The 13,223-nt window shown below is 49.0% G+C and overlaps 1 protein-coding gene across 1 annotated transcript in view; it reads right to left on the bottom strand.

Moving 5' to 3' along the window:
• Positions 1–13,223, bottom strand: part of ANKAR (ankyrin and armadillo repeat containing) — a 723,226-nt gene that overhangs the window by 86,219 nt on the left and 623,784 nt on the right. Inside the window, exon 24 of the mRNA XM_069225913.1 lies at positions 12,569–12,765. Coding sequence (XP_069082014.1) covers positions 12,569–12,765 — 197 coding nt within the window. The remainder of the gene's footprint in view (positions 1–12,568; positions 12,766–13,223) is intronic.

Raw genomic sequence — 13,223 nt, forward strand, 5'->3', positions numbered from 1 at the left:
GACAAAATAAACAAAAGGATGTTAGACAGAGAAGAAGAAAGAGGATCAATAGACCTCTCTGAACAATAAGAAACAAAACGTTTCCAACGGCAGGCATAGATTGACTTAGTAGAGGGACGCCTGGCTGCCCGAATGACATCACAGACCTTGGGAGGGAGGTCATAAAACATCAACTGTCGCCGCTCAATCTCCACGCATGAAGGAGCAGAGTTGACAGGTTCAGGTGGAGAACCTTCCCCTGCTGCTGCGACAGAAGATCCTCCCGAAGAGGCAGCCTGATTGGAGGACCGATGCTCATTTTGAGAAGCTCTGGATACCAAGCTCTCTGTGCCCAATCCGGAGCCACATGGATTACTTGGGCCCAGTCGTTCTTGATTTTCTTGAGAACTCTGGGCAGAAGTGGTATAGGCGGAAAGGCGTACAGAAGGCCTGAACTCCACTCGCGACGAAAAGCGTCGCCTACCGATAGCCCCCTTGGAAACTCCAACGCGCAAAACTGCTGACATTGCGCGTTCTCTGCGGAGGCGAACAGATCTAACCAAGGCTCTCCCCACTGCTGAAAGAGTCCTTGCGCCACCTCCGGATGGAGAGACCATTTGTGATCCTCTAAGCATTTTCAGCTGAGTTCGTCTGCTCTGGCGTTCAGAGAACCTGCCAGGTGTTGAACCACCAGGGTCATGCCCTGCTGTTCCAGCCATGTCCAGAGAAGTAAAGCCTCTTGACAAAGGGTCCACGACCCCACACCACCCTGCTTGTTGCAGTACCACATTGCGGTAGTGTTGTCCGTGAACACCTGCACCACCTTCCCTTTCACAACAGGAAGAAATGCTTTTAATGCTAGCCGGATCGCCCGAAGCTCCAACAAGTTGATGTGGAGCTCTAATTCCGCCGGAGACCAGTGACCTCTGATCTCCACCTCCCCCAGATGGCCGCCCCATCCCAGAAGTGACGCATCTGTCACTACCGTTAGATCTGTTTGGGGAAGGGAGAGGGGTCTGCCCTTGACCCACTCGCAGTTCACTAGCCACCACTGCAGATCTTCCGCAGTCCTCTCCGAGATCTGAACTACGTCGGTAAGATTTCCCTGATGCTGTGCCCATTGGAACTTCAGGTCCCACTGGCATGTTTGACCAACAGGATGCAGGAATCCATGAGTCCCAGCAGCCTCAGAGTCTGTCTCACCGAGATCCAGGATAGAGGCCGAAACATCGGAATCATAACCTGAATATCCTGAACCCACTGATCGGGAGGATAAGCCCGATACTGCACTGTGTCCAGAACAGCTCCGATGAAAGAGAGCTTCTGAGAGGGAGTCAGGTGTGACTTCGGCACATTTATAGTGAACCCCAGCGAATGCAGGAGGTCCACCGTCGTCTGGAGGTGGGTGACGAGAGCCTGAGGCGTAGGAGCCTTCAACAGCCAATCGTCCAGGTAGGGGAAGACTGAAATCCCTGACCTGCGCAAATGAGCTACCACCACCGCCATCACCTTTGTGAACACCAGAGGGGCACTGGTGATACCGAAAGGAAGCACGGTAAACTGAAAGTGCTCGTGGCCCACCTTGAACCGCAGGTAACATCTGTGGCTTGGCAGGATAGGAATATGGAAATACGCATCCTGCAAATCCAACACTACCATCAAGTCTCCTTGGTTTAGGGCAGACAAAACCTGAGCAAGAGTGAGCATCTTGAATTTCTCCTTCTTTTGGAAGAGATTGACGTCCCTTAAGTCCAAAATAGGGCGAAGGCCTTTTTTCTTTTTGGGAATCAGAAAGTAGCGGGAATAACAACCACTATCTACTTCTGATATCAGGACTCTTTCTATGGCTCCCTTGGCCAAAAGAGCCGAAACTTCCTCGCGGAGCAAAGCTAAATGGTCCTCCATCAGCCATTCCTTTGTCGGAGGGATAGAAGGAGGGAAAGACTGGAAGGGAAGGGAGTAGCCCTTCCGTATGATCTGCAGGACCCACCTGTCCGTGGTGATGGAAAGACAGTGAGGGAGATGAAAACGAATCCTCTCTCCAACTGGACGGACGTGATCCCGCAGAACCACACTAGGAGGGCTTGGGCGCAGTGGAGGGGCCCGGCACCGAAGGAGGTCAACTGTGTGAAACCAGCGCCGGTCCAGATCCGTTATCGGATCCTGAGGTCCCCAACGGCGCCGAGGCCGAAGCTGCCGGCGCCGACCTCTGGCCAGACCCTCTGGGTCTGATGGTACCACGACCATGTCCTCTTCCGGGATGCTGTGAAGCCTGAGGACGGTGGCTAAATTGTGGCTGGCGTGGCACCACACCCCTCCTGAAGCCTCGGAAGGGGCGAAAAACAGACTGCTGTCGTGCCGGCGTTGAAAGGCCCAAGGATCTGGCCGTGGCTCGAGAATCCTTGAACCTCTCAAGCGCGGAGTCTGCCTTTTCGCCAAAAAGGCGAGAGCCATCAAAGGGCATGTCCATCAAGCTGGACTGGACATCCCCTGAAAAACCAGTGGAACGTAGCCAGGCGTGGCGACGAAGGGCCACTGGCGATGAAATCGCTCTGGCCAGCGAGTCGGTCGTATCCAAACCACACCGGATTGTAAACTTGGCTGCATCTCTCCCATCCTTTACAGCCTGGGTGAGAGTGTCCCGCACGCCCTCCGGGACCTGGGGCAGCACTTGCGCCACCATATACCATAAAGTATGGGAATAACGGCCCAATAGGCAAGAGGTGTTTACAGACCTCAATGCCAGGCTGGAGGAAGAAAACATCTTCTTCCCAAGCTGATCCAGCCTCTTGGATTCCCTATCCGGAGGAGAGGAAGGGAAGGCACCACGTGAAGTAGAGGCTTGGACAACCAAGCTCTCAGGAGTGGGGTGTTGTGTTAGGAAACTAGGGTCGCTGGGAGCGGGTCTATGGCGGCCGCCGACCGTCCTATTCACAGGAGCCCCTGTGCTGGGTTTGGACCACGTACCCAGAAGGGCGTCTGTAAGAGCCTCATTGAAGGGCAACAACGGTTCCGATGTTGACACCCCCGGCTGAAGCACTTCTGTCAGGATATTTGTCCTGACTGCCACCGTAGGCAGATCTACGTCCAAGACCTCAGGTGCCCTACGCACCACCATAGCGAAAGAAGCCCCCTCCTCCGTAGCCACATTAGGAGGAGAGAGCATACCAGTATCTGGAGATGTGTCCAGTCCACTGGCCTCCCCTAGATCCACATACCAGTCCTGTTCAATCCTGATTCTAAAGGGTCCTCAGACCCCTCCCATTCCTCTCCTGCGTCTGGCTGTTCCAAATAATGCTCAGACAATGATCTGGGCCGAATCGGCTCCGTCGAAGTCGGAGTCGACGTCGCTCCGGCTCCGGATCATCCGGAATAAGGATGGGGCTGCCACCGGTGGGCGCCGGTGGCGGAATCGGCGACGTCGGACCCGGCACCGAAGGAGGTCGACTGTGCCGGCGTCGAATCCAAAGGGGCCCCTGCTGACCCCGCGGGCCCGAAGACCCACCCGAGGGTTTAGCCCGCTCACAAACGAGACGCATGGCCTCGTAAAATTCTTTAATTGGAGCGGGGGTCGATCCGGTCCCCTGAAAAGGGGGGAAGACGCAGAATCCTGGTGACGGCTCCGCAGAACCGCGCTCGGAACGTCGACGTTCCCTAGACGCCTCGTCGGTCGACGGGCGTGGCGAAGACGAAGTCCGCTTGGACTTCTTCTTCTTCTTGTGCCTCTTACCTTCCGTTGACCTCGAGTGCAAGGAAGAGGACCTGGGGCTTCGGGAGCGGTGCCGCGACCTCCTCCTACTGTGGGACCGTGACCTCCACGGAGTCGCGCCGACCGAAGACGAATGTCGGGCCGCAAGAAGCTTTAGGGATCTCTCCCTCAAGGCCTTCGGCGCCATGGCCCGACAATCGGAGCACGAGGTGGAATCGTGGTCCTTGTCCAAGCACCAAAGTCAAACTTGGTGCGGATCCGTCACCGACATGGTGCGATGACACGCACCACACGGCTTGAATCCTGTCTTTCTCGAAGACATGACTCCACACAGTCAAAAAAGCATAGACAAACCGTCGAAGCAGGGTAGCTCTTTCCAAAACTGTGCTTAACTGGCGCGGAAGGAAAAGAACTGATGTACGTGCACCGAGACGGCGTCTATATAGACAACCGTGACGTCATAGACGACTCCAACGACGCACGCAGAGCTGATCGACGCACACGGATCCGAACAACGCCATCCGACAGCATGCGTGAAGGGTACTGCTCACAAAAAACTCCGGATTCGAAGCTGACGCCAGGGAATTCTAAGTTAAGGAAGCTGCAGCTAGAAGTCTCTATCAGATCATCCTTTTTAGGTTACAGTTTTTCACATTATTCATTTTATAAGGTAACCCTACATATGAAGCTGCAGATTACATTCTATAAATAAAAATACTAACCAGCATCATATAATGCCCCTTAAACTGGCATTTTGCTTATTCCATTAACTATGTGGACTAGTGGTCTTTCTAGAGGGGGCTTTGCCTGGCTGTTTAGCATAGGCTGTTCCAGTGAGAAGGCTCAGTACAGATTTGCATAAGACTGGCCTCTACCTAGAGTAGCCCAGTGGGTAATAAATGATGGACAGGAATGCTACCCTAAGCGGGTGCCAGTGTTTAGACTATTTGCAATCATTCCTTCCATCACCTTGTATGTCTGACGTGACGACACAAGTGGCCAAGAGTATGCCCAATTGTGGGGCCATTGCTTGCTGTGCCACAAGATCAAAACTATACCAAACCTTTGAGACATGATAAGGCCAGAACTGGCCTGGGGTTGCCTGTCGTCCCTCTGGAAGAGTTCTCAACTGGCAATTCGAGATGGACTGTTCCCATGAGGAGCAGGGTCAGTACTCATTTGCATAAAGTCAAGCCTCTGTCTAGAGTGGCACATTGGATGAATACTGATGGGTTGGAAAGCACCACCGAGCAACTGCCAGCGATTAGACTATTTGCAAGCATTCCATCTACCATCCTTTTTGCACCTGATACAGCACCCCAAGTGGCTAAAGTTATGCCGAGGTGTGGGTACCTTGCTGGCCCTGCCATAGGATCCAAGCAATACTTCATTGATGAGGCCTAAGGCCAAACCAGTTGGGGGTTGCATGCAGTTCTTCTTGGATGAGATCTCGCCTGGGAGTCGAAGATGGACCGTTCCCATAAGGAGTAGAGTCCAAACTAATGTTCATAAAGCGAGACTGTCATATATATATATTCACTGAAAAAAACAAAGGTTACAGGGATGTTACAGTTAGGTTCTGAATGTATTCGTACAAAACGATAGAAATTCAGCAGTTCTAGTTAGAGTTCTTTCAAGTAACTATAACTCGCGCCCTAAGGTTACTATAACTCACTGCCTTTGGCATGCACAGTTTTCTTATCAATAATGTTATTGCAAATGTTGCAGTGATATTAAAGATGTCATACAACATCTCATCAATGACATAATATGTGGAGTAATTAGCAGTGCATGGCGAAGACGCAGGTTATAATTTTTTTAAACATTTTTATTTACATTTGAAAGCAGTATATAACAATTGTAACATGCAGCAATGAGCATATTTCAACATGTCATGTTCCAGAGTACTCGCAGTTTGACGTCACAACAACTCAACTGGTGCATAAACATGGGCTGTTGCTTAACCATTTATATTCCTCAACAGTCGTCTAGAGGACAATGTGTACGAAACCCTGCTATATGCATCTGTGACAAGTAGCATTACTCGATATATTAAAGAACATCGTCTATTCATAAGTGCAATGCACACCCATATTAACCAATACTGTCTGGCTCATCCATTTCCTTGCTGATCAAGTAAGTTTGATATGGACCCCAATAGTTACGTGGGTGATTCTGTGGTGGGATCAGTTCATGATATGCATCTGTTTGAGTGTTGAGGTATATCATATCAGCATGCCATTTCTTTAAGGTGGGCAGCGGGCTACGATCCCATCTTATAGCTACTCTGCGCTTAGCAAGAAGAAGGCTCATCACCACCAAGCTCCTTACCTCCCCATCCAAGTCTCTATCGCAACAAAGCAGGGCCAGTAGAGGAGTAGCAGACAGCACAACCCCGTGATTTAATTTAGCTCTCTGAACAAACGTGCCCAAAAACGCTGTAGCCCAAGACAAATCCATACCATATGTAGGAAGCCCGCCTTCCCCACATCACATCTCAGACAATCAGCCATACAGCGTAGACAATATTTGTGTAATCTACTAGGTGTATAGTATGTCCGGTTTATGTATTTAAAATGGATTAATCTGTGCCGTCCATTAAGGGAAATGGAGCAAGTCGCATCTGTAAGCACTATATCAATGTCTCTTTGCCACTCCAACCTGGACTTCGTTAGGCCTGGCCTACGTACATCCTGAGCGCAAGGGTACAGTCTGGATACCAGTTTGTAATGGGAAGTCTCTTTTATAAATCATAGTCAGCGCTTGCATTTCTGTCGACTCTTGCGACCCATCACCCAGAAGGTCGCGGAGTGCATGCCTCACTCTATAGTATTGAAAGCGTAAAAGTGGCGAAGTTGCTTCCATTTGCTGCGTAAGGGATTCCCAGGTTTGCGCCATCCCTTCCTGAAACAAATCCCCCATCAATTCGACACACATTTTCTGCAATCCCAATAGCGTTTCCATGTCCCTACTGAAGGAGAACCCTGTGCACCATTCTAATTTTATGTGGGGCGAATATAAAAGAGGGAGAGCCTGTTTGGTCATGAGACTATGCCAAACGTGTGTGGAGGTGTTCAAAGAGTCTAACTCCCTGTGTCGATACCCCGGAGGGACAAATATTTGATAAGGCAAGGGGTAAGGCGGCAACATGTCACGCTCTATATGCATGTGCAGTGAGCCATCTGGACCATGGATTCACGTATGGGCAAACAGAGTGGGCTGTCCTAAAGTAAGTCTCCATTTCAAGGACATTAAGTCTCCCCCATATCATATGGGAGTGTCAGCACATTCCACTGTACTCTTGGTTGTCCCCCCACCAGCCTGCCTCCCCACCCACCCAACCCCCCAATGAGCCTAATCCAGAGTGACCGAATTACAGAAAATACATGCTTAGGGAGTAGGATGGGGATGTTCTGAAAAAGGTACAGAAACCTCAAGAGTACTACCATTTTAATAATAGCAATGCGTCCCGCTAGTGAGAGTGGCACCTTGATCCACGGCTCTACGTCTTTTGTTAGTCTCTGTATGGGTTTCCCATAATTATCTGCCATACCAACAACCGGGGTGTGTCTGTGAGGAACCGTATCCCCAAGTAACGTACAGAATCAGACTCCTACCTAAGGGGGAACTGCAGTGGCACCTGCACTGTGGCTGGGATTAGAGGGAATACAATAGACTTGCTCCAGTTAATTTTCAATCCTGAGAGGCCGCCACATCTCACAACTTCCTGCAGCACTGGTGCAAGATTGAGGAACGGATCCCTAATTTAAAGCAAAGTGTCATCTGCATAAGCAGATATAATCAACCTGTAACCTCAAAAGCGTATGTCCTTGTGGCCGTGATACTCATGCAGCGCACAGCCAGTGGCTCCGCCACCAGTGCATACAGCAAAGGCGAAAGGGGCAGTGAGTCTGCGGCCTGGCACAAAACCTGCCTGCTCCACCCTCACCAGCGTCAGTAGAACAAACACCAATCTATTCAATAGGTTTGCGCCGTGGATCATTGTGTCCACGTTAATCAAAGAGAGTGGGGACTTGCCTGGCTTAATTAGAGTGACTATTAATGCTTCTCTCATTGAGGGTGGGATTTCTGCATCCCCAGCAATCTCCCCATACAGTGCCATGAGGTGTGGAATCAAAAAGATCCTGAAATGCCTTATAAAAGGCCACAGTAAGCCTATCAGGGCCCGGTGCCTTTCCCGATGCCATTCCTTTGAGGGCCTTACGTATCTCCCAGGCTGCAGTGGGGCCACTGAACTTTCTCTATTCGCGTTGGTCAACCAGGGCAGAGCTATGTGCTCTAAATAATCTAATATTGAACCCGGGTCAGAAATGGAACTGGAATTATACAATGCGGCATCGTAATCTCAGAACTGTCTGGCGATAGCATACGGATATCGCAGCAATTCGCCACCCTCATCCTGTATCTCCAAAACCATGTCAGCTTCTCTGTTGAGGCACAAAAGTGTTGCCAGTGTCGCACCCGGGCAGTCCCTTTCCTCATATGTGCGAGCCATGGCGTACTTCCCCATATAGTGGAATTCAGTATTCGCTATCTCTGGAAATTCAGTTAGCTTACAAATGAATAAGGCCGAGCAGCCAAGCACTCCCAGTGGTCCGGTGCTCCCCCTCCAATTGCCCTATCTCTTTCTCCAATCGTGTCAAGCGCCCCTGAAGGGACTTCAGCACTCCTGCATGCTTTGTGATGGTCACACCACTTATGTACACCTCAAAGGCCTCCCACACAGTACAGAATTTAGTGACTGAGCCTACATTTGTACAGAAAAATTCTTCTATTGCTTGAGCGAGGTCTTGTCTAAAAGCTGGGTCTAAAAGTAAATATGGTGGTAATCGCCTCGTGAACTGAGCAACACAGCGACCCCAAACGTCAAGAGTGAGGAGCACCGGTGCATGATCAGAATACGTTCTAGACCAGGGATCGTGCACCTGAGATCTAGGCACCAGACTCCTGGCCACCAACCAATAATCGATGCGTGTATGTAAGTTTTGGACTGCCAAGTAATTAGTGTAGCCTCCCACTATGGGGAATTTATGTCTCCAAATATCAATCAGACCAATGTCGGCAGCAAAATCAGTTATCACCCGTGCAGTCGCAGAAGACTTCCTTTGAAGGCCACCTAAGCAGTCTATTGGCGGGTCCAATACACAATTGAAATCTCCTGCCCATAATTGTGGGGCATTTCCAAATACAGCTAACTTGGCGGACAAGTCTTGGTAAAACTGTGGATCATCGTGGTTGGTTCCAAAGAGTCCCACTTCCAAGAACGTGAGGTCCCTTCTAGTGCACTTTGCTATGACATACCTACTATGAGGGTCTTTGGCAAGTTCCCGTAAGCGTATCCCCGAATTCCTAGCCGTCCATATCAATACCCCTCTAGCGTGGAAAGTAAAACCGCCCCTTATATATTACCACCACGGCCAGTGCCAGCAATGGCCGGCATGCTCCCAACAATGGTTCACTGCACCATGATGTCCTAAAGTATGTAAGACACCCCCTATGGACTATTTGAAAAAGCTCAACAGACATTCCGTGGTAGTGTCTCCTCCCTTCAGTACACATACAATTCTACGAATCAGTAATTTTGACCACTACCCCTGGCTAAGGTTTTCTCCCCCTCCCCGCCTTTAACAAAGAAGCAAGCAGTCAGCACAACCTATAAGAGAATAGAGGTTAACATGAGAAACAGTGCTATAAGATTGCCCAATCAAGTTCTCTTCCCCATCAAGGAGTAGAGGCAGGTGAGTCTCTGCGACTGCTCATGGCAGTCCTATGTTTCAAGAATTGGGTGAGCTGTTTGTGGTCAGTAAAAATCTCTGGATTCCCATCCAGCACGACATGGAGTTTTGTTGGGTACAGCATACGAGAATCAAGGCCTAGATCTCTGAGTTGTCTCTTCACTGGCAGAAACAGCCGAAGTGCCTACTGCACCTGTTGCGTAAAGTCAGGATATAGAGAAATGTCAGATCCCTCATGTCTCAGAGTCTTGAGTTCTTGTGCTTTGTTCAATGCACCGTCTCTATCATTATAGTTTAACGATCACTGGCCTAGGGGAGCCAGAGGCGGCGATCTGGACGCCAATGAACGCTGTGCCCGCTCGACATCGAACATGTCCGAAAATGTGTTGCGCCCCAGTAGATTAGTGAACAACTGTTCAATGTATTGTTCCATGTTGTATATTGCAGTCGACTCAGCTATGCCTACCACACGAAGGTTGCTCCTCCAGGACCTATCCTCTGAATCTTTGACCTTCCCCTGGAGTGCAATAAGCGTTTTATCCACCTTGGACTGCATCGCCACCATGTTGGCACGTTCATCCTCCACATCAGAAGTTCTGCGCTCAGCTGTATTGAGGCGCTCCACATGTTTATCAAGCCTCTCAGTCATTATGTCCATGCGATATGACAGTGCATCTATTTTGACATAGATTGTGACAAGGCTGTGTTGCATCGCTGTAAGGATTTGCTTGAGGTCAGGCACCGACTCAGAGTCATGATCTCCTGCATTGCCTGCTTTGTCGTGTCGCTCCTTTCATGCCTTGTGCGACTTGCACTGTACAAAATTAAGCTTTGATTGGGCCTTATCTGCTGTGGGCATCTTGCAAGCTCTCACTATAATTACTAGCGTCTACTTGTACCCCTGTGGTTTCAGGGATTCGCCGTTCTCGGGGGAATATTAGCGAAGCTTCTTTGGGGGCCCCCGATCTATGCCAGCATCATAACTTTTCGTTTTGGGTAGGTCTGGGGGCACACCCTCCACCCCACTGCTCCAAATTTCCAACTGTTGCGTGTTTCAAAAGCATCAAAAAGAGTCAGTGGCCTCCCGCCAATTGATCAGCGTCTAGCGCCAGTGAGTTTTATACTGTATAGTAGTAGTAATGGCAGTGGCACTTACTGGCTGTGAGGAATAGCAGGACGGCCTCTTAAGAAGCTCCGAGCCAGGAGCAGTGACCAGGAGGGACCTCCCAACCAAACTGAAGAAAACTGCGCTATAAGTCTAAAAGTTAGGTCCATCTGGTGAGGGTGGGGGAGAGAAGTAAAGTGCTGCGGCGACACCAGTCAGCGCATGACAGGCCCGCCGGCGACACCAGTCGGTGCATGAAAGGCCCGCCGGCCTAGCCGCTACACCAGCTCCGCCTCGCGCAGCCCAGCGTTCCCCACCAGGTTCACAGGCTTCCACTTCACCAGGGGCCGCCACCGTGGACACCATCAATCAGTCTGCTCCAGCAGTGTCCCAGCAACAGGGACCCCCCACCCCCCAATAGCAGGCTCTAGTCACCAGGCAGGCTGAACAGGGGAGCCCGCATCCCCGGCCCTCGCCAGGGTGTACCAGAGCAGCAGCGGCAGTGCATGTCGGCCCATGCCCTGCCACATCGTCGGCGTCACGTTTTCAGCAATCCGGGGCACCTGATCACTCCAAGCCCTGCGATTGTCAACTCACTACTTCCCCTGCTGAGCCAGAAGCAACAGGAGCATTTAATAAGCCCTCTGGGGCTATAGGATCCAGACAGATTCTTGGCGTTCGGCAGAACTCTTTTAGATCATGACCATCTTCCATCCCACCAAGTTCCGCCCCCTGATGGCGCGAGCTATAGTTACCTTAGGGTGTGAGTTATAGTTGATTGAAAGAACTAACTATAACTGCTGAATTTCTATGGTTTTGTACGAGTAAATTCAGAACCTAATTATAACATCCCTGTAACCTTTGTTTTTTTCCTGTGAATTTCTATGTTTTTTTAACATAAAGTAATGTTAATTACTATACGTTATTCCAACCCCCGCCATGCACGGCCAAAGGCTGTGCGCGGCAGTGGTTGGTCGCAAGGCCTTGCAGCCAAGCCCTTATGATCAACCAACCCCGCGCCTCGCATGCGCAGTGCAGGTTGGCCACAGGGCCTGTCTTTGTCAGTATGTGGGTGAGTGGGTGCGTGAGTGGGTCTGAAAGTGGATGTGTGAGTCTGTGTGGGTACATGAGTGGGTGTGTGAGTTGGCGCATCAGTCTCTGAGTGAATGTATGAGTGAATTAATTAGTGTATGAATGAGTGTGGTTTTTCTTTAAAAGTTTATTAAACCTCTATTTTGCCCCTAAAACTCACCTATATCACATCCCTTTTGTCAGGGAACCTTGATCCTGACTCCTTATGCCACTTTCAATTTAAATTTTCACCCTCAGGAACCATGTGAAATAAAATGTCGGTCTCAACTTTCTAGTCAGGTTGCGGTCAGACAATTGAAATGCTTCTTTTCACACGTGTAGTCACTGAAATTTGTGAATTTAGCAAATTATTCACGGCCAGAGATATACAAATTTATTTGCCCTTAAATATCTCCTAGACTACTGAACAGATACATCAAATAACAAAAAGCACAGTCTACGTACCAGCAGCTAGCTTTCTGCCAAATTTAGTGTAATTCTGTCCAGTGGTTTTATGGAAATTAACATGGCAAACGCAATGTTTTTTTAGCCCATTTTTTCTCAGCCCCCACTTGACAGATCACTCCGAAACGTCCTGTGCGCAACAAGATTCACTGCGACACTTTTTGGGGGAAATTTTGTGAGGTTTTGTAAAACGGTGCCAAAGACATAGGCAAGTCAAAAATGCTTTTTCTATGGAAATATGGTCCTAACTATAACTACCTGAGTGCCAGTAGGGAATATATATGTATATATTCAAGAAATGTGTAACTTGTTTAATTTGGTGATAGAGAAGAGAATTCAGTATCTACATTACACTGGACCAACTAAGGGAGATATGAGAATCGTGCAATAAGATGTCGACTTCTGATTTTCTCTTTGACTTTTGACCTTGTTATTGAAACAGTAATTGAAAGAACACACAATTGCTGAGCTATGCAGCATTACCTTAAAGATGGTAACCCCACTTGTTTTTGCCTTTCAAAGTCCTTTATAAATTCCGTAGATATTCGAGCGTCTTCCTTTAGATTGCTTCTTAGCAGGTCGAAAAGTGCTGGCTTATTCCTGCACTCCATCAACAGATGACGATGTGCTGTTCGGTTAAAAGTTAAATATCCAAGAGCATTTGCACAGGCAACTCGGACCTAGGAACACAAACACTGGACTGTTAGTGGTTCACTTAGGTGTATCACATAGAAAATGATAATTTTCAAACTCCATAAATAACCTTTTGAATATTGCAGTAACCTGACGCACACTCAGGAATAAACTACTACATGTCCCTCATCTTTGATCTTCATGAACCTTGATTAATACCAAATGTTATCACTCCCTCTTTTTTTAATTTGAAGTGTCCCAGTACTACCATCCTCAATATCAGGTTGGTAGCCTAAATGCATCAGAGCTACTTACATTCGGATGCTTAATTATGATCCAATCAAATTTGTTTCAAAGTTCACAAGCATTTGTCTAATTGGCCTTTGCGCTGTGATACACTTCCTTTCAAAATAGATAATATTATTTTCCCTACCTGTGGCAAGTAAACATAGCTATGACTTATTTTCCTGAGTTTGTGCGATTCTCTAAATAGGAAATAGCAAAT

The sequence above is a fragment of the Pleurodeles waltl genome, chromosome 3_1 (genome assembly GCF_031143425.1).
Source record: "Pleurodeles waltl isolate 20211129_DDA chromosome 3_1, aPleWal1.hap1.20221129, whole genome shotgun sequence".
NCBI lineage: Eukaryota > Metazoa > Chordata > Amphibia > Caudata > Salamandridae > Pleurodeles > Pleurodeles waltl.